Source organism: Coregonus clupeaformis, chromosome 5 (assembly GCF_020615455.1).
Source record: "Coregonus clupeaformis isolate EN_2021a chromosome 5, ASM2061545v1, whole genome shotgun sequence".
In the NCBI taxonomy this organism is placed as follows: domain Eukaryota; kingdom Metazoa; phylum Chordata; class Actinopteri; order Salmoniformes; family Salmonidae; genus Coregonus; species Coregonus clupeaformis.
Genome location: NC_059196.1, coordinates 17,427,677 through 17,448,343, shown reverse-complemented (window position 1 = coordinate 17,448,343; position 20,667 = coordinate 17,427,677). Strand labels below are relative to the sequence as shown.

Genomic DNA, 20,667 nt, shown 5'->3' with positions numbered 1-20,667 from the left:
CAAACAGACAGCTGGAGAACAGAGAAGTATTTTAGTCTGTGCAGTCAACTAACACAGTTATTAGAATATGCAGATGTGCCTAACATGCCAATGAAACACAAACTTATAACAGATGCCATGTGCCAATGCTGAGTCTAAGCTCTCTAGTCTACTATATTTGGATATGCGTTGGATGCTAGTCACAAGGCTATTTTCTGGTAATATTCTACAGATGTAGGATCTTAATTTGAGCCAGTTTGCTACAGCAGGAAAATAACCCTGCAGCAACAGGACATTTGAATTATTATGTGAATTATAATTAAGGTATTGTTTTGAAGTGGAAATGTCAAACTTTAGAAGCCTTTTAAAAACTCAAATACAGTACAAGTTTGCATTTCTTGATGTGCAGGAATATTCTCTGCAACAAAAGAGTGATCAAATTAAGATCCTATATATGTAGGTAATATTTCTGACCTTCAGCATTAATGCAATAAAAATGTTCAAACTATAAGCTTTCATAACTGATCATTAGTATTCGTCACTTAACCCCATTTTGTGCATGTGATTATGAGTGCAAAAGTGAATGTCAAAACAAAGTGAAGTTCAAAATAAAGTGATCTATTCGACATTTTGTGCTATCAACAAAACAACATCCCAAATGACAGGTGTTACCCTATTTCGGAGTGACAATTATGCTTGGCACGTAGGCGGCAATGGATGTTAAAGATCCAATACAGCTGTTTTTATCTCAATATCAAATCATACCAATTAAGTACCTTACTGTGATTATTTTCTATTAAAATGGTCAAAAATAAACTAAAATAGCTTCGTAGCAAAGAGCAATTTCTCAAGCAAGAATTTTGCTAGGACTGGGAGGGGTCTGAGTAGGGAGGAGAAAACTGAAAACAAGCTGTTATTGGCAGAGAGGTTTGGAACGCTCTTATTGGTCTATTAACCAACTAACCGCCTGGTGATGTCACCAGGCAGGCCAAACCTCCATCCCACCAAAACAGAAACTGAAATGTCAGGCAGTCTTTTCAAACAGCTCTTAAACTAAAAGGGCATTATTATCATTTTCACAACTTCACAGTATTATTGCAACCTCATAGTGTGGATATATACAGTGAGGGAAAAAAGTATTTGATCCCCTGCTGATTTTGTACGTTTGCCCACTGACAAAGAAATGATCAGTCTATAATTTTAATGGTAGGTGTATTTGAACAGTGAGAGACAGAATAACAACAACAAAATCCAGAAAAACGCATGTCAAAAATGTTATAAATTGATTTGCATTTTAATGAGGGAAATAAGTATTTGATCCCCTCTCAATCAGAAAGATTTCTGGCTCCCAGGTGTCTTTTATACAGGTAACGAGCTGAGATTAGGAGCACACTCTTAAAGTGAGTGCTCCTAATCTCAGCTTGTTACCTGTATAAAAGACACCTGTCCACAGAAGCAATCAATCAATCAGATTCCAAACTTTCCACCATGGCCAAGACCAAAGACCTCTCCAAGGATGTCAGGGACAAGATTGTAGACCTACACAAGGCTGGAATGGGCTACAAGACCATCACCAAGCAGCTTGGTGAGAAGGTGACAACAGTTGGTGCGATTATTCGCAAATAGAAGAAACACAAAAGACCTGTTAATCTCCCTCGGCCTGGGGCTCCATGCAAGATCTCACCTCGTGGAGTTGCAATGATCATGAGAACGGTGAAGAATCAGCCCAGAACTACACAGGAGGATCTTGTCAATGATCTCAAGGCAGCTGGGACCATAGTCACCAAGAAAACAATTGGTACCACACTACGAGCTCTTTGGCATCAACTCAACTCGCCGTGTTTGGAGGAGGAGGAATGCTGCCTATGACCCTAAGAACACCATCCCCACCGTCAAACGTGGAGGTTGAAACATTATGCTTTGGGGGTGTTTTTCTGCTAAGGGGACAGGACAACTTCACCGCATCAAAGGGACGATGGACAGGGCCATGTACTGTCAAATCTTGGGTGAGAACCTCCTTCCCTCAGCCAGGGCATTGAAAATGGGTCGTGGATGGGTATTCCAGCATGACAATGACCCAAAACACACGGCCAAGGCAACAAAGGAGTGGCTCAAGAAGAAGCACATTAAGGTCTTGGAGTGGCCTAGCCTGTCTCCAGACCTTAATCACATAGAAAATCTGTGGAGGTAGCTGAAGGTTCGAGTTGCCAAACGTCAGCCTTGAAACCTTAATGACTTGGAGAAGATCTGCAAAGAGGAGTGGAACAAAATCCCTCCTGAGATGTGTGCAAACCTGGTGGCCAACTACAAGAAATGTCTGACCTCTGTGATTGCCAACAAGGGTTTTGCCACCAAGTACTAAGTCATGTTTTGCAGAGGGGTCAAATACTTATTTCCCTCATTAAAATGCAAATCAATTGATAACATTTTTGACATGCGTTTTTCTGGATTTTTTTGTTGTTATTCTGTCTCTCACTGTTCAAATAAACCTACCATTAAAATTATAGACTGATAATTTCTTTGTCAGTGGGCAAACGTACAAAATCAGCAGGGGATCAAATACTTTTTTCCCTCACTGTATATATATATATATATATATTTAAATTTTAGTCATTTAGCAGACGCTCTTATCCAGAGTAACTTACAGTTAAGTGAGTGCATATATTTTTCATACTGGCCCCCCGTGGGAAACGAACCCACAACCCTGGCGTTGCAAGCGCCATGCTCTACCAACTGAGCTACAGGGGACTATACATACACTGCTAAAAAAAATAAAGGGAACACTTAAACAACACAATGTAACTCCAAGTCAATCACACTTCTGTGAAATCAAACTGTCCACTTAGGAAGCAACACTGATTGACAATACATTTCACATGCTGTTGTGCAAATGGAATAGACAACAGGTGGAAATTATAGGCAATTAGCAAGACACCCCCAATAAAGGACTGGTTTTGCAGGTGGTGACCACAGACCACTTCTCAGTTCCTATGCTTCCTGGCTGATGTTTTGGTCACTTTTGAATGCTGGCAGTGCTTTCACTCTAGTAGTAGCATGAGACGGAGTCTACAACCCACACAAGTGGCTCAGGTAGTGCAGCTCATCCAGGATGGCACATAAATGCGAGCTGTGGCAAGAAGGTTTGCTGTGTCTGTCAGCGTAGTGTCCAGAGCATGGAGGCGCTACCAGGAGACAGGCCAGTACATCAGGAGACGTGGAGGAGGCCGTAGGAGGGCAACAACCCAGCAGCAGGACTGCTACCTCTGCCTTTGTGCAAGGAGGAGCAGGAGGAGCACTGCCAGAGCCCTGCAGGCCACAAATGTGCATGTGTCTGCTCAAACGGTCAGAAACAGACTCCATGAGGGTGGTATGAGGGCCCGACGTCCACAGGTGGGGGTTGTGCTTAGAGCCCAACACCGTGCAGGACGTTTGGCATTTGCCAGAGAACACCAAGATTGGCAAATTCGCCACTGGCGCCCTGTGCTCTTCACAGATGAAAGCAGGTTCACACTGAGCACGTGACAGACGTGACAGAGTCTGGAGACGCCGTGGAGAACGTTCTGCTGCCTGCAACATCCTCCAGCATGACTGGTTTGGCGGTGGGTCAGTCATGGTGTGGGGTGGCATTTCTTTGGGGGGCCGCACAGCCCTCCATGTGCTCGCCAGAGGTAGCCTGACTGCCATTAGGTACCGAGATGAGATCCTCAGACCCCTTGTGAGACCATATGCTGGTGCGGTTGGCCCTGGGTTCCTCCTAATGCAAGACAATGCTAGACCTCATGTGGCTGGAGTGTGTCAGCAGTTCCTGCAAGAGGAAGGCATTGATGCTATGGACTGGCCCGCCCGTTCCCCAGACCTGAATCCAATTGAGCACATCTGGGACATCATGTCTCGCTCCATCCACCAACGCCACGTTGCACCACAGACTGTCCAGGAGTTGGCGGATGCTTTAGTCCAGGTCTGGGAGGAGATCCCTCAGGAGACCATCCGCCACCTCATCAGGAGCATGCCCAGGCGTTGTAGGGAGGTCATACAGGCACGTGGAGGCCACACACACTACTGAGCCTCATTTTGACTTGTTTTAAGGACATTACATCAAAGTTGGATCAGCCTGTTGTGTGGTTTTCCACTTTAATTTTGAGGGTGACTCCAAATCCAGACCTCCATGGGTTGATAAATTTGATTTCCATTGATAATTTTTGTGTGATTTTGTTGTCAGCACATTCAACTATGTAAAGAAAAAAGTATGTAATAAGATTATTTCATTCATTCAGATCTAGGATGTGTTATTTTAGTGTTCCCTTAATTTTTTTGAGCAGTGTATATGTGTGTGTGTGTGTGTGTGTGTGTGTGTGTGTTTTTGACTGCACTGAGCATTTAAGCCCTCAGAGAATAATCATTATTTTGTTCATTTCAAATAAAGTTACTTGTCTGTAGTGATAATAATAATATGAATTATAATAATAATGTATTACATTTGTATAGGGCTTTTCATTATACAAAAATAATCTCAAAGTGCATATGATGGGCTGAAGGTAGATGTGTATCTGAATGAGCAGAATCAATGGTCAGGATCAGTCAACTAATCCAACAATAGCACAGATCCCTTCAACAAAAAGCTACTATTGGGTTGTAGGAGTGAATGATTGACAGGAAAAGCTATTCACAGTTCTGGGGCTTAAGTCTTTTCAGTCCTGAGATTGGACCATTGGCCAGTTCTTTCACAGTTGGCGATAAGAGTGAGAGCAAGGCCCTAACAGTGTGAACGACCTTTGTTGAGTGCCAGAGTGCCCAAAACGAGCGTACTGCTGACCTGAGGACTGTAGTAGGGCTGAAACAGCCTGACATAGGTGACAGGAGCTTATTAAAGCATAGCTGGGAAGAGGATATTTTCAGACCAGTTGCCAGATGAGACAGAGAACATGTGGCCAGGTCAGCACTCCATTTTCCATACATAACATCTAAAGATGTTGGCATTCTACAGTTGAAGTCGGAAATGTACATACACCTTAGCCAAATACATTTAAACTCAGTCCTGACATTTAATCCTAGTAAAAATTCCCTGTCTTAGGTCAGTTAGGATCAACCCTTTATTTTAAGAATGTGAAATGTCAGAATAATAGTAGAGAGAATGATTTATTTCAGCTTTTATTTCTTTCATCACATTCCCAGTGGGTCAGATGTTTACATACACTCAATTAGTATTTGGTAGCATTGCCTTTAAATTGTTTAACTTGGGTCAAACGTTTCGGGTAGCCTTCCACAAGCTTCCCACAATAAGTTGGGTGAATTTTGGCCCATTCCTCCTGACAGAGCTGGTGTAACTGAGTCAGGTTTGTAGGCCTCCTTGCTCGCACACGCTTTTTCAGTTCTGCCCACACATTTTCTATAGGATTGAGGTCAGGGCTTTGTGATGGCCACTCCAATACCTTGACTTTGTTGTCCTTAAGCCATTTTGCCACAACTTTGGAAGTATGCTTGGGGTCATTGTCCATTTGGAAGACCCATTTGCGACCAAGCTTTAACTTCCTGACTGATGTCTTGAGATGTTGCTTCAATATATCCACATAACTTTCCTTCCTCATGATGCCATCTATTTTGTGAAGTGCACCAGTCCCACCTGCAGCAAAGCACCCCCACAGCATGATGCTGCCACCCCCGTGCTTCACGGTTGGGATGGTGTTCTTCGGCTTGCAAGCTTTCCCCTTTTTCCTCCAAACATAACGATGGTCATTATGGCCAAACAGTTATATTTTTGTTTCATCAGACCAGAGGACATTTCTCCAAAAAGTAAGATCTTTGTCCCAATGTGCAGTTGCAAACCGTAGTCTGGCTTTTCTATGGCGGTTTTGGAGCAGTGGCTTCTTCCTTGCTGAGCGGCCTTTCAGGTTATGTCGATATAGGACTCGTTTTACTGTGGATATAGATACTTTTGTACCTGTTTCCTCCAGCATCTTCACAAGGTCCTTTGCTGTTGTTCTGGGATTGATTTGCACTTTTCGCACCAAAGTATGTTCATCTCTAGGAGACAGAACGCGTCTCCTTCCTGAGCGGTATGACGGCTGCGTGGTCCCATGGTGTTTATACTTGCGTACTATTGTTTGTACAGATGAACGTGGTACCTTCAGGCGTTTGGAAATTGCTCCCAAGGATGAACCAGACTTGTGGAGGTTTGAAGGTAGGCCTTGAAATACATCCACAGGTACACCTCCAATTGACTCAAATGATGACAATTAGCCTATCAGAAGCTTCTAAAGCCATGACATCATTTTCTGGAATTTTCCAAGCTGTTTAAAGGCACAGTCAACTTAGTGTATGTAAACTTCTGACCCACTGGAATTGTGATACAGTGAATTATAAGTGAAATAATCTGTCTGTAAACAATTGTGGGAAAAATGACTTCTGTCATGCACAAAGTAGATGTCCTAACCGACTTACCAAAACTATAGTTTGTTAACAAGAAATTTGTGGAGTGGTTGAAAAACGAGTTTTAATGACGCAAACCTAAGTGTATGTAAACTTCCGACTTCAATTGTATATTACAGAGTCTTGAAAAGTGGAAAAAGGAGAGGCTCTCCAGGAATGATGTGACGGGCCTCTAGTTATCCTCTGAAATATGGCAGCCCTACACCTGAAGCCCTATTGATGTGTCTGAAGTCACGTGTGCCCGCGGGATGGCCCCATTTAAATGCATGAGGCTTCTCTTCTGCCGAGCATAAAAAAGATTAAAGGAGATGCCTTTTTTCCCATGGTTTCAGCCAAGTCAGCCAAAGAGAAAACGGAATACTAAATTGTTTCTTTCATTAAAACATCAAGGAGTCCATTTCGTTATGGGGTTCAAAGGCGACAGAAAATATCTGCAGTTGTGTAGTGTTTCGCATTCTCTTCCTCCCATACAGTCGCTAAAATAATGGGCAAGGAGAAGACAGCCATTCTTCTCCAGGGGGGTGGTTTGGTGGCCGGGAACAGCCACCGATCCACTTGGCAGCTGAAGTGTTAAAGTCGCCCCCAGAAAGACAGACTAGTAACACAATATGCCTGACAATGGCCCTGGCAATAAGGAGCTTTTCAGCACGGAAAGGTGGGCGGGGGAGATGGCTTGCTGAAGGACCACTGAAAGGTTCCGATTGTCCCATGATAATTGGTAAAGGTCAGTTCCTCCTCCTTGTACAGACTTCAAAGTAGAACTGCTTATACCCTCCCCCCCTCTCCTCTGCTCTTTAGAGTGACACACTGCCTTCACATTCTCCTTAGTAAGTGCCTCAGTTCACCGCATTAAATACCACACCATTGTGATACAGGGCTAAATGTGGACAAAGCCATTGTGGATCACCTCTGTATTGATCGGAGATAAAGGAATAACTATGGAGATCCTTTATGACGATGATTGAGATGAAACTACACTTATCTATCATTATGAACAAGAAATTGGCATTAGCTCGAGAGCAATGTCAATCAATTCCTTTCATTAACTGCCACTTTGATTGACTCAAAATGTGGTATATATCTCGCTATACACCAAGTCACTTGGCTCTGTCATATCCTCACATGGCCTCTCCTATCATTGCTACGCAGACGACACACAACTAATCTTCTCCTTTCCCCCTTCTGATAACCAGGTGGCGAATCGCATCTCTGCATGTCTGGCAGACATATCAGTATGGATGACGGATCACCACCTCAAGCTGAACCTTGGCAAGACGGAGCTGCTCTTCCTCCCGGGGAAGGACTGCCCGTTCCATGATCTCGCCATCACGGTTACAACTCCGTTGTGTCCTCCTCCCAGAGTGCGAAGAGCCTTGGCGTGACCCTGGACAACACCCTGTCGTTCTCCGCTAACATCAAGGCGGTGACCCGATCCTGTAGGTTCATGCTCTACAACATTCGGAGAGTACGACCCTGCCTTACACAGGAAGCGGCACAGGTCCTAATCCAGGCACTTGTCATCTCCCGTCTGGATTACTGCAACTCGCTGTTGGCTGGGCTCCCTGCCTGTGCCATTAAACCCCTACAACTCATCCAGAATGCCGCAGCCCGTCTGGTGTTCAACCTTCCCAAGTTCTCTCACGTCACCCCGCTCCTCCGCACACTACACTGGCTTCCAGTTGAAGCTCGCATCTGCTACAAGACCATGGTGCTTGCCTACGGAGCTGTGAGGGGAACGGCACTTCCGTACCTTAAGGCTCTGATCAGTCCCTACACCCAAACGAGGGCATTGCGTTCATCCACCTCTGGCCTGCTGGCTCCCCTACCTCTGCTGAAGCACAGTTCCCGCTCAGCCCAGTCAAAACTGTTCGCTGCTCTGGCACCCCAATGGTGGAACAAGCTCCCTCACGATGCCAGGACAGCGGAGTCCCTCACCACCTTCCGGAGACATTTGAAACCCCACCTCTTTAAGGAACACCTGGGATAGGATAAAGTAATCCTTCTAACCCCCCCCTTACCCCACCCCACCCCCCCAAAAAATAAAAATAAAGTGGTTATCCCACTGGCTATAAGGTGAATGCACCAATTTGTAAGTCGCTCTGGATAAGAGCGTCTGCTAAATGACGTAAATGTAAATGTAAAATGTATGTGGACTTCATCCTAATCCTTAGCTAAATAGCTAAACGTATGCAATGAAAACCCAGATGGAGGTTGCTAATGGATATACATACGGTGATGCTAAAGCAAACAAAGTAATTAAAATCTTGGATCTGACTTATTTGGTAAACAAGTAGGAGTTTATAGTAGTATCTATTCACTGCATGGTTGATCTGTGTGCTTGTCTGCTAAGAACCCAGCATTGCTGCTTAGCGCTCTAATTTAAATGATTTTGATTTCTTAACAAAGAATGAAAAATGCTGACATTAATTTAAAAGCGACCAAATCAATTCTGATAAAAACCAGCTGACAATGCGGTGCCGTTTGCTGCACAAAAAACAGCTTACTGCTGCCTGCTGCAATAGGAGACCATCATGGGATCCATTTTATTGACAGATTTCAATGGTCTCAAACATTTGGCACATGACCAGCATACACAAATGCACAAATTGCTCGACACACTATCACCATCTCATATACTTAGCAAACACCAAAGTCAACCAATGGTGTCGGAGTATCCTAGTCACACAGATTTTCAATGGCTCGACGTCAACGGCTAGCTCGGGTTTCATCAAAATCAAAAGCGAATGGGTTGGGAAAATCACCATATTATGATTCGTATCATGTGCAATGACCCTGTCTTTGAGCGCCGATGCCTTTAAGCGAGCTGCAAGGCCATGGCTTTATTATTCACAGCAAATTTACTTTGTCTGATCATTTGTTTTCCAATTACACTGCTGTCCCTGCTAGCAGAAATTGTGTCAGCTTCGGTTACATGAACATGGTCTCCGATAGCTAACTAGCGGGTAGAGGCAGTGTGGCTTCTGCGGTTGGAAAAATGTTCATACCATTTCATACTACTTTTTTTACTCAGCTTTTGGAGTTTCTTGTTTGTGTCGTTGAAAGGGAAACCACACACACTTCATCCAGCAGACATTCCCCCCTAAGGTATGTGCAAATATTCTGGATTCAGCAGTAAATGGCTGTTGGATAATTGAATGATGTGATGACGGTGTGACCTTCTCCTATAGCCAATAAGAATTCTACTATTACAGTGGGATGTGATATGCTTTCAATATGACGCCATAGTTTCAGCATGGGGGGAGAGGAAATGAATTAAATGCTTCACATAGGAAGAAGTAAGCTAGCCTGGTCCCTGATCTGTTTGGGCTGTCTTGCCAACTCATATGGTCATTTTGTCACTTTGTTATAAAAATGACCATAGGAGTTGGCAAGACAGCACAAACAGATCTGGGACCAGGCTAATGTCAGCCCATATCCACATAACAGTTGAAGTCTAGGACTATTGGAGAAAAAAAGTAAAGAAGGGCGAAAAACAATGTAGAATCAATATTTAGCTCTAAATGTCAAAGTCATGAAATATGTGCAGGTAAATGGAAACACAGGAAGACTATATGAGAAATACCAATGATCAAGCAGTGTCTAATTGAAACCAATGGGATTCTGGTAACAGGGAACAATTTGCTGGAACAGATCCACAAGCATCAATTCATGTATTGACCTTTCAGTGCTATTAATAGATCAGCTCTTAAGTTCATCGCTATGTGAACAGACGGTGTTCTCCTGTAGCTTTTGTGTGGTAAAATGCTATTGCTATCTTCCACCCCTAATCATATCACTATTTGTCTGAGATTAATTTCCAATAGGGTGGTGGTGCTGCCATCAATGGAGCTGTTGGACAAAATATAGACACAATATTGCACAAACTGTTATTGCTCAAACAAACACATTATTGCACAAACTAATCAACGTTAATGGGTTAACTTGAATTTCAGCTTCAGGTTTGATGTGCAGCACAAGTGCACCAAGATAAAGATAAAGAACTACTGGAAATTGCTTCAGGTGAAACGGCAAGAAACAAGACCTCACAGCGAGGGCCTCAAATCTACATTCTGCCGAGCAGACAGACATCTCCTTGTCTTCCATACTGTGTGGACAGTTGATAAGGAGTTATTGACAGCTAAATAGAACTCCCTGTCAGCTGTCCAGATAATATGGAAGACAAGGAGATTACAGAGACCTATAGGTGGGCTGCTGGTTGATGGAGGACAATTGGGGGCTGTCAGTCTTGAGACAGGAAGGGTAAAGAGGAACTAGGTGTGTGGAAAGTTACTGAGTGAGAAAAAGGGAAGTGCAGAAAGTTCATATTCTGTTCAAATATGTTATTGTTGAATATGAATGTTCCTAAGGAGGGAGGCAAAGGGTAACAGTCTAGTATCAGTTCTTGATAAGGCAGACCAGTTACTGAAGAACCAGGACCATGAAGTATGTGGAACTCAACTCGAGATAAGGTCAACAGATGAAGAGAGATGTCACTGCTGGGAGGGGGGCCACAGGGGCCCACCCCGAAAACCCTCTGATTATAGTCCTATCTCACACACACACACACACACATTTTAACACCCATGAGAGTCCTAGACTTAGGCAGGGCCATGACAATACCAGTAAAAGGAACCTACTGTGTTTCTGCCTAACAACAGAGAAGGAGTGTCTCTCTTAGACATGCAAGGAGATGACTCCGCCTAGTTGGAAGGTATAAAGATGTGTTAGTGTGACTTGTATGTTGTCTTTGCAGCTGTATGACCCAGTGGGTGAATAAACTTGGTTAAAGCTTTTTCTAGTCGTCCGTTTGAGTTTTTACCCTGTTTGTTCAGAACCTAACAATGGCCAGGTTACTGTAAATGTTTACTGTAAAAAGGTGTCCATCTTATAAATACACTTTATTGGTTGGTTGATTGATTGATTAATTGTGCTAGTGCCTACCTTGGACAATGAGATGGACATTCGAGGTCTTGGACTGCTGTTTGGTCTGGATGGAGCATGTGTAGGAGCCCTCGTCATACACATCCACTTTCTGGATGCGAAGGCTGTACTCCAGCTGGCCCTTGTTCACCAGGTCCACACGCGGGTCCAGAGACCACTTGTCCTCCCCAGCGAAGATAATGTTGGATCGGTTGAGCCAGGCAACTTTGGACACCTTATCATCCACGTAACACCTGGAAGGACAAAAGAGAGAGGAAATTTACCAAGTTACGAATCAGGTCGATTTGAAAATAATTATGCGCCAGAACCGCGTGAAATTAATATTCAAATCTATGTAGGTCTATTGGATATAGGGAGAGACCACTATATGTAGTGACCAAAGATAAGCGAAATATTAATTATTGGAATGAAAATTACTCCTCCTAATCTGAGGCATTTCTGAGGGATAGCTGAGAACTTAAAGGGATACTTCAGGATTTTGGCAATAAGGCCCTTTATCTACTTCCCCAGAGAGTCAGATGAACTCTTGGATACCATTTGTATGTTTCTGTGTCCAGTATGAAGGAAGTTAGAGGTAGTTTCGCAAGGCAATGCTAACTAGCGTTAGCGCAATGCCTGGAAGTCTATGGGTATCTGATACCTCTAACTAGCATTTGCGCTAGCGCTAGTTAGCAACTTCCTTCAAACTGCACGCAGAGACATAAAAATGGTATCCACAAGTTCATCTGACTCTGGAGAAGTAGATTTGCCAAAATCCCGAAGTACCCCTTTAAGCTCTTTTCTATCTCTCCAGTTGTCCTCGCTTTGCTCTCTCTTCTGATAAATGTATAATATATGCCATTTAGCAAATGTTTTTATCCAAAGCGACTTACAGTCATGCGTGCATACATTTTACGTATGGGTGGTCCCATGAATCAAACCCACCATCCTGGCGTTGCTAGCACCATGCTCTACCAACTGAGCTACAGAGGACCACAAATATATGTAGGTGAACAGTGATGGTTTTCTTCCTGATTAAAAAGGACATCAGTATTCTCTTGTTTAACTTGGCTTGTTGCATGCTGTCAGAGCATTATGCCTTGTAGAAGTATGACGTCTACGACTGTGTGTTAGAGCGCCTGCTTAATGAATAAATGTAAGGGGACGTCTGAATCAATGAGAATGGATATCACGCATAATATAACCTGGCAGACATACGCCGAAAATGCAAATTGAAAACTCAGCCGCTCGACACAGTATATCCAGTATATTCAAAACAGAAAGTGAATTAGTTGGGGAGCAGAAGCTGTTTCACGATGACCCTGAGGGGTTCTCACATGCAGTAGAGTCACTACTCTAGCCTTTCCTATTGAAGGACAGGTGGCTTATCAGCAATCTGGGAGGGTCACCATCTTAATAACCTGGCCCGTATTTGTACAGCGTCTCAGAGTAAGAATGCTGATCTAGGATCAGTTTTGTCTAATCATGAATATGATTATATGGACAGAGGGGCTACTCTGAGACATTTTATGAATACGGGCCCAGGTTTTCTCTTACTTAAATCATAGATGTTTATAACCCATTCCAAAACAAACTCCACCCTTCACAGCCAAACCAATAGCCATGACATCACTTCATGAAATTCGAGATACTGTACATGTCTCTTAATTAAAGCTTTATCAGCCAATAGGAACCTGTTCTAACCCTCCGCCCTCCAATGAGAAACACCCTGGACTCCCCGTCAGGTAAGCAGAACTACAGCGGGAGCACAGCATTTTCCTCATCGCGCTTCACAAACCCTCCGCAGGCCGCAAAGCTCACTGGCCACCGCATGCAGGGCGCCAGCCAAACCTTTTTCCTTTTTTAAATTTATTTTATTTTTAGTTATTTTAGCAGACACTCTTATCCAGAGCGACTTACAGTTAAGTGAGTGCATACATATATATATATATATATACAAAAAAAAGAATCATACTGGCCCCCTGTGGGAATCGAACCCACAACCCTGGTGTTGCAAACGCCATGCTCTACCAACTGCGCTACACGGGACTATGTTCAAACTAACAAGCTGCTGGCCTAGAAGGCAAGCTGCTCCTGCCTCCCTCCCTCCCTGTCTCTAAGCAACCCCTGCTTTGGCGAGCAGCAGGCAGGTGGTGAGGCAGGCAGGATGACAGGGGTCTGGTGGGTTTGACGGATGCCTGTGCTGCTGAGCTGAGCTGGGCCGCGGCCATGCTGCAGGGTACGCCGTTGGGGAAGCCCACAGCTCCCAGTACAGGCAGCAGAGGCAGAGTGGGAGACTCTAATGAGAGGGGAGACGTGCCAGGCTCTGGCAGACAGCTACTCCCCCTGTACTCCCTTCATACTTCCCCCCAGCAGAACGGACTGGACTGAACCATGCTGAGGTGGTGTGTGGGGGGAGGGGGGTGCTGGGAGGTAGGCAGGATGAAAAAAACACAGAAAACAACCAGTTCACTTACATAATCACATCTGCTCTCTCTCAAGCGATCGATAAACCTGACCAAATCCCCCGTAACACTGTTTTGATTAAAAGGATGGAGAATTATGTCGGCTGATCATGGGCTAACTCCCTTTCTCCTTCGGTTTGTGAGGGGGGCTATTCCTTTAACAAGTCTTTCTGTTTGCATGTGGCACACAGAGGAAAAAAAGCAGCAGGCAAATCAATGCCAGGTCATATATTTTCCCCTTACAGCATTTCCTCGCCCCAGATACGTTCTCGGTAGCAGGTTAAGTGTATTTCCGGGAAGGTGGCAGTATTCTCCAAGGACATGGCTTAGAAGGAACAGTGCATTCGCTTAAAAACTAGGAGGAATAGAAAAGCCCTTGGTAGGTAAAGTACAGAGCAGACGGCCCTCAACGGAGGCAAGATAAACATGTATTTAGAGGACTAATGATTTCACATGTTCATAAACAACCAGGTGATTAATTAGCCATGTTTGTGTATAGTGTACATAATAATCAACCTACTAATTAATTTCACACTTCTGCCATTAAGAAAATTCTGGTAATTTTACAGTCCCAAGGAACTACTGACATTCTGTTGAATCTACGCAAAATACAAAATCGAGCAAAGTGGGTTATGAGTTCAATACCAAACACAAACCATTATTATTCTCGCAAAATTGTGTTGACAGAGTTTATAGTGAGGGTCACATTAATTGCTTTGATTCAAAAGGAAAGCGTGATGTTTTTGAAGGTTGTTTATGAAATCCACCGAGTGTAATGAAGCATTTAAAAGAAAAATGATGAGGGTGAGAAAAAGTCTCTTTTTATTTATAGACTTAAAAGGAATTGATATCATTAGGGGAAAAAAACACCAATGCCCTCTGGATCCGAATCTAGCCCATAGTGTGAAACCTGTGGGAAATCAATATATCCTAGATGCTACAAATACAACAAATATAACTAACTGTACAAGTAAATAAACCCACAGTGGCGACAGAACACACATGTCGTACAATGAGGAAAAGGGAGAAATGGGTAGAGAAGAAAGGGAAAAGGGTTGAGGGCTGCTGGTTACCTGAGGATGCTCCTTTCACCTTTTGGTGCCTCCTTCGAATACTTTTTTCTCAGAGCACATAGCACTTTCTGCTCAACATGATTCACTCAGAACAGCCCCCAGAGGAAGAAGCTGTGTGCGTGTGACATAAATGCATCTGGAAAGATTGAGACCCTCTCCTTTGTCTTTGGGTATTTTTCCCACTACAAAGCCTTTAAAATAGCCACAAAACATTGGACAAATTCCCCCATCATTCACATTTTCTTGCTCTCCTGGTTCATATACATCACTGTCTGAATAATCAGTCAACGTAGAGATTATTATTTTGAGATTTATCCTTACAGTACAGTGACTGTTGGTTTATCTGTCTTGCAAAACCAGTTGTGGAGGTGAGAAAAGATTGCTTGAATATAACAACTGTGAGATAGATGATACCTCTGAGAATCCTAGTCAAGGGGATGTATGGCAAGGGCATCCTGCTTCGATTAAACCTCCTGATATGCTCTCTCTGCACATTGTGCCTCCATAACAGAGGATAAACCTGAGATGAGCAACCTCTTCCCTCACAGTAAATAATAAATTATATATAGTGAGGGAAAAAAGTATTTGATCCCCTGCTGATTTTGTACGTTTGCCCACTGACAAAGACATGATCAGTCTATAATTTTAATGGTAGGTTTAATTGAACAGTGAGAGACAGAATAACAACAAAAAAATCCAGAAAAACGCATGTCAAAAATGTTATAAATTGATTTGCATTTTAATGAGGGAAATAAGTATTTGACCCGTCTGCAAAACATGATTTAGTACTTGGTGGCAAAACCCTTGTTGGCAATCACAGAGGTCAGACGTTTCTTGTAGTTGGCCACCAGGTTTGCACACATCTCAGGAGGGATTTTGTCCCACTCCTCTTTGCAGATCTTCTCCAAGTCATTAAGGTTTCGAGGCTGACGTTTGGCAACTCGAACCTTCAGCTCCCTTCACAGATTTTCTATGGGATTAAGGTCTGGAGACTGGCTAGGACACTCCAGGACCTTAATGTGCTCCTTCTTGAGCCACTCCTTTGTTGCCTTGACCGTGTGATTTGGGTCATTGTCATGCTGGAATACCCATCCAAGAGCCATTTTCAATGCCTTGGCTGAGGGAAGGAGGTTCTCACCCAAGATTTGACGGTACATGGCCCCGTCCATCGTCCCTTTGATGCGGTGAAGTTGTCCTGACCCCTTAGCAGAAAAACACCCCCAAAGCATAATGTTTCCACCTCCATGTTTGATGGTGGGGATGGTGTTCTTGGGGTCATAGGCAGCATTCCTCCTCCTCCAAACACGGTGAGTTGAGTTGATGCCAAAGAGCTCAATTTTGGTCTCATCTGATCACAACACTTTCACCCAGTTCTCCCCTGAATCATTCAGATGTTCATTGGCAAACTTCAGACGGGCCTGTATATGTGCTTTCTTGAGCAGGGGGACCTTGCGGGCGCTGCAGGATTTCAGTCCTTCACGGCGTAGTGTGTTACCAATTGTTTTCTTGGTGACTATGGTCCCAGCTGCCTTGAGATCATTGACAAGATCCTCCCGTGTAGTTCTGAGCTGATTCCTCACCGTTCTCATGATCATTGCAACTCCACGAGGTGAGATCTTGCATGGAGCCCCAGGCAGAGGGAGATTGACAGGTCTTTTGTGTTTCTTTAATTTGCGAATAATCGCACCAACTGTTGTCACCTTCTCACCAAGCTGCTTGGCAATGGTCTTGTAGCCCATTCCAGCCTTGTGTAGGTCTACAATCTTGTCCCTGACATCCTTGGAGAGCTCTTTGGTCTTGGCCATGGTGGAGAGTTTGGAATCTGATTGATTGATTGCTTCTGTGGACAGGTGTCTTTTATACAGGTAACAAACTGAGATTAGGAGCACTCCCTTTAAGAGTGTTCTCCTAATCTCAGCTCGTTACCTGTATAAAAGACACCTGAGAGCCAGAAATCTTTCTGATTGAGAGGGGGTCAAATACTTATTTCCCTCATTAAAATGAGAATCAATTTATAACATTTTTGACATGCGTTTTTCTGGATTTTTTTGTTGTTATTCTGTCTCTTACTGTTCAAATAAACCTACCATTAAAATTATAGACTGATCATTTCTTTGTCAGTGGGCAAACGTACAAAATCAGCAGGGGATCAAATACTTTTTTCCCTCACTGTACATTCAAAAATAATTTGCTGTAAAACGCCCTCTGTATGATTGTTACGAGAATTTCTATCTCTAATTCAACCTAAGCTTGAATCATTACCAGAGGTTGTAAGGCTCTGGTTTTAATCGTAAATGATTCAAGGTCCACAACCAGCAACAATGATCTGTATTTTTATTCATGGAGAGCTCTGGCGCCAAAACCCATACACTCCTGTTTTATACCCCTTGACACACAAAGGCACTTTGCTCCGCCCACCTTTAGGAGGCTTTCTTAAAAAGTTTCCACCTTTCTCCTTCACCCTGGAATGTTTAGTCCCGCCCCCTTCTGTTAGTGGGTTGACACTACATTATAATTCTAACACAGTTTACACATTTATACTGTATTTGGGGTGAAATCCTTTAGTCATTATTCTTAAAATACAAATTAATCTAACAATGATCCATAGGGGGAAACTATTGAGGACATGTTAATACTGTACTCTGAGGAAGAGAATGTAACAGTAAAGGAGGTACAAGTAGATTAAGGGTAGGAGACATGGTTGTTGGGACCAGGCATGGAGGAAAACGGGAGTTAATCTTGGCTTCTTATACGGTGTCGAGTAAAGCTTAAACCATGTATTTAGATTGTAGGTAGGTATTGTAGTTAGGTACTGTAGGTAGTTTATCTAGGTAGTTATTGTAGGTTATTGTAGGTAATTATTGTAGGTAAGTATTGTATTCGGCTGAGCCTGGTGAAGCACGAGACTAGCTAACCCACTTGGACCAATAAAGCTAGCTAGCTAGCTAGCTAGTGGGTAGCTACTGGTAACTACTCGCAAACTGTGGATAGTTGTTTCCAATGTTATTTCACGCTTAAGTGTACCTGTAATTATGCCAGCTAGCTACCTACCATTCAGCTGTTTTTCTAACCTCATTATCTGAAGCATTAACGTTAGGTAGTTAGTAGCTACTGTACTCGAAATGTAGCTAGCTTGTTGCTACCTGGATAGCTAACTAAACAATAGCTGGAACGACCTAGCTGTATATTTGGAGACGCTTTCTCTCCGTTGGGACAGACGCGAACTGGCTGAATCGATTCAGTGGCTAGCTTTGCACTTAACTGGCTAACAGTAGCTACTAAGGGTAAGTTATAACCTACATTTATTTTTGTTTTGTTTTTACATACTGGTAACAAGAGTCGTTCAAGGGAATTCGGGACATGGGTGACTAGTTAACGTTAGCTTGGCTCTCTCTGTGTGTTTCGTGCCGTCGGAGGAGGGGTGGTTTGTTAGCAATGGCTAGCTAGTATGCTAACTATTCTAGCTAACCAACTGGCTGAATAAGTTGACGACGTACTCACTCAAACTAACCCAAAACTTTACACAACGTTAGACACGGACACGAATGATCTGTTTGGCGTGTTAACAAACTGGTTTGTTGTAACCGAGTATTGATGCTAAACCGTGTTATTGGAGGCTGGTATGCTAGTTGGCTATGGCGTCATAGGATTCGGTGCCCTGGACGGTTTTCACTGAAGAATACTGTACCAAGTTAGCTAGCTGAATAAACTAAGTTAGATTCCTAGAAAACATTGAACCGCTGTAGTTTACAACAATTATAATTTCTAAAGTGGAAGTTGGGAGTTATATTTGAGTGTTTCAGTGAAAGGTAAGTGAGGGAGGCCCCGCTCTCTTGCTTTCCCAGGTTTAGTTCATTTCATTCCGATCTCCTTTGCATTATTGTAGCCTTTTTCTGTAGCCTGTCAACTACAGTGGGGAGAACAAGTATTTGATACACTGCGAATTTTGCAGGTTTTCCTACTTACAAAGCATGTAGAGGTCTGTATCCAGAAAATCACATTGTATGATTTTTAAGTAATTAATTTGCATTTTATTACATGACATAAGTATTTGATACATCAGAAAAGCAGAACTTAATATTTGGTACAGAAACCTTTGTTTGCAATTACAGAGATCATATGTTTCCTGTAGCTCTTGACCAGGTTTGCACACACTGCAGCAGGGATTTTGGCCCACTCCTCCATACAGACCTTCTCCAGATCCTTCAGGTTTCGGGGCTGTCGCTGGGCAATATGGACTTTCAGCTCCCTCCAAAGATTTTCTATTGGGTTCAGGTCTGGAGACTGGCTAGGCCACTCCAGGACCTTGAGATGCTTCTTACGGAGCCACTCCTTAGTTGCCCTGGCTGTGTGTTTCGGGTCGTTGTCATGCTGGAAGACCCAGCCACGACCCATCTTCAATGCTCTTACTGAGGAAAGGAGGTTGTTGGTCAAGATCTCGCGATACATGGCCCCATCCATCCTCCCCTCAATACGGTGCAGTCGTCCTGTCCCCTTTGCAGAAAAGCATCCCCAAAGAATGATGCTTCCACCTCCATGCTTCACGGTTGGGATGGTGTTCTTGGGGTTGTACTCATCCTTCTTCTTCCTCCAAACACGGCGAGTGGAGTTTAGACCAAAAAGCTATATTTTTGTCTCATCAGACCACATGACCTTCTCCCATTCCTCCTCTGGATCATCCAGATGGTCATTGGCAAACTTCAGATGGGCCTGGACATGCACTGGCTTGAGCAGGGGGACCTTGCGTGCGCTGCAGGATTTTAATCCATGACGGCGTAGTGTGTTACTAATGGTTTTCTTTGAGACTGTGGTCCCAGCTCTCTTCAGGTCATTGACCAGGTCCTGCCGTGTAGTTCTGGGCTGATCCCTCACCTTCCTCATGATCATTGATGCCCCACGAGGTGAAGTCTTGCATGGAGCCCCAGACCGAGGGTGATTGACCGTCATCTTGAACTTCTTCCATTTTCTAATAATTGCGCCAACAGTTGTTGCCTTCTCACCAAGCTGCTTGCCTATTGTCCTGTAGCCCATCCCAGCCTTGTGCAGGTCTACAATTGTATCCCTGATGTCCTTACACAGCTCTCTGGTCTTGGCCATTGTGGAGAGGTTGGAGTCTGTTTGATTGAGTGTGTGGACAGGTGTCTTTTATACAGGTAACGAGTTCAAACAGGTGCAGTTAATACAGGTAATGAGTGGAGAACAGGAGGGCTTCTTAAAGAAAAACTAACAGGTCTGTGAGAGCCGGAATTCTTACTGGTTGGTAGGTGATCAAATACTTATGTCATGCAATAAAATGCAAATTAATTACTTAAAAATCATACAATGTGATTTTTGTTTTAGATTTCGTCTCTCACAGTTGAAGTGTACCTATGATAAAAATTACAGACCTCTACATGCTTTGTAAGTAGGAAAACCTGCAAAATCGGCAGTGTATCAAATACTTGTTCTACCCACTGTATGTGTCTGTCTATCCCTGTTCTCTCCTCTCTGCACAGGCCATACAAACACTTCACACCGCGTGGCTGCTGCCACTCTAACCTGGTGGTCCCTGCGCGCATGACCCACGTGGAGTTCCAGGTCTCCGGCAGCCTCTGGAACTGCCGTTCTGCGGCCAACAAGGCAGAGTTCATCTCAGCCTATGCTACCCTCCAGTCCCTCGACTTCTTGGCGCTGACGGAAACATGGATTACCACAGAAAACACTGCTACTCCTACTGCTCTTTCCTCGTCTGACCATGTGTTCTCGCATACCCCGAGAGCATCTGGTCAGCGCGGCGGTGGCAGAGGAATCCTCATCTCTCCCAA

The 20,667-nt window shown here is 43.8% G+C and overlaps 1 protein-coding gene across 4 annotated transcripts in view; it reads right to left on the bottom strand.

The window, feature by feature from the left end:
- LOC121563519 (limbic system-associated membrane protein) overlaps positions 1 to 20,667 on the bottom strand; it is a 1,168,857-nt gene that overhangs the window by 40,092 nt on the left and 1,108,098 nt on the right. For all 4 annotated transcript variants that reach the window (XM_041875420.2, XM_041875421.2, XM_041875419.2 and 1 more), the window contains one exon: positions 11,347 to 11,579. In XM_041875420.2, coding sequence (XP_041731354.1) covers positions 11,347 to 11,579 — 233 coding nt within the window. The remainder of the gene's footprint in view (positions 1 to 11,346; positions 11,580 to 20,667) is intronic.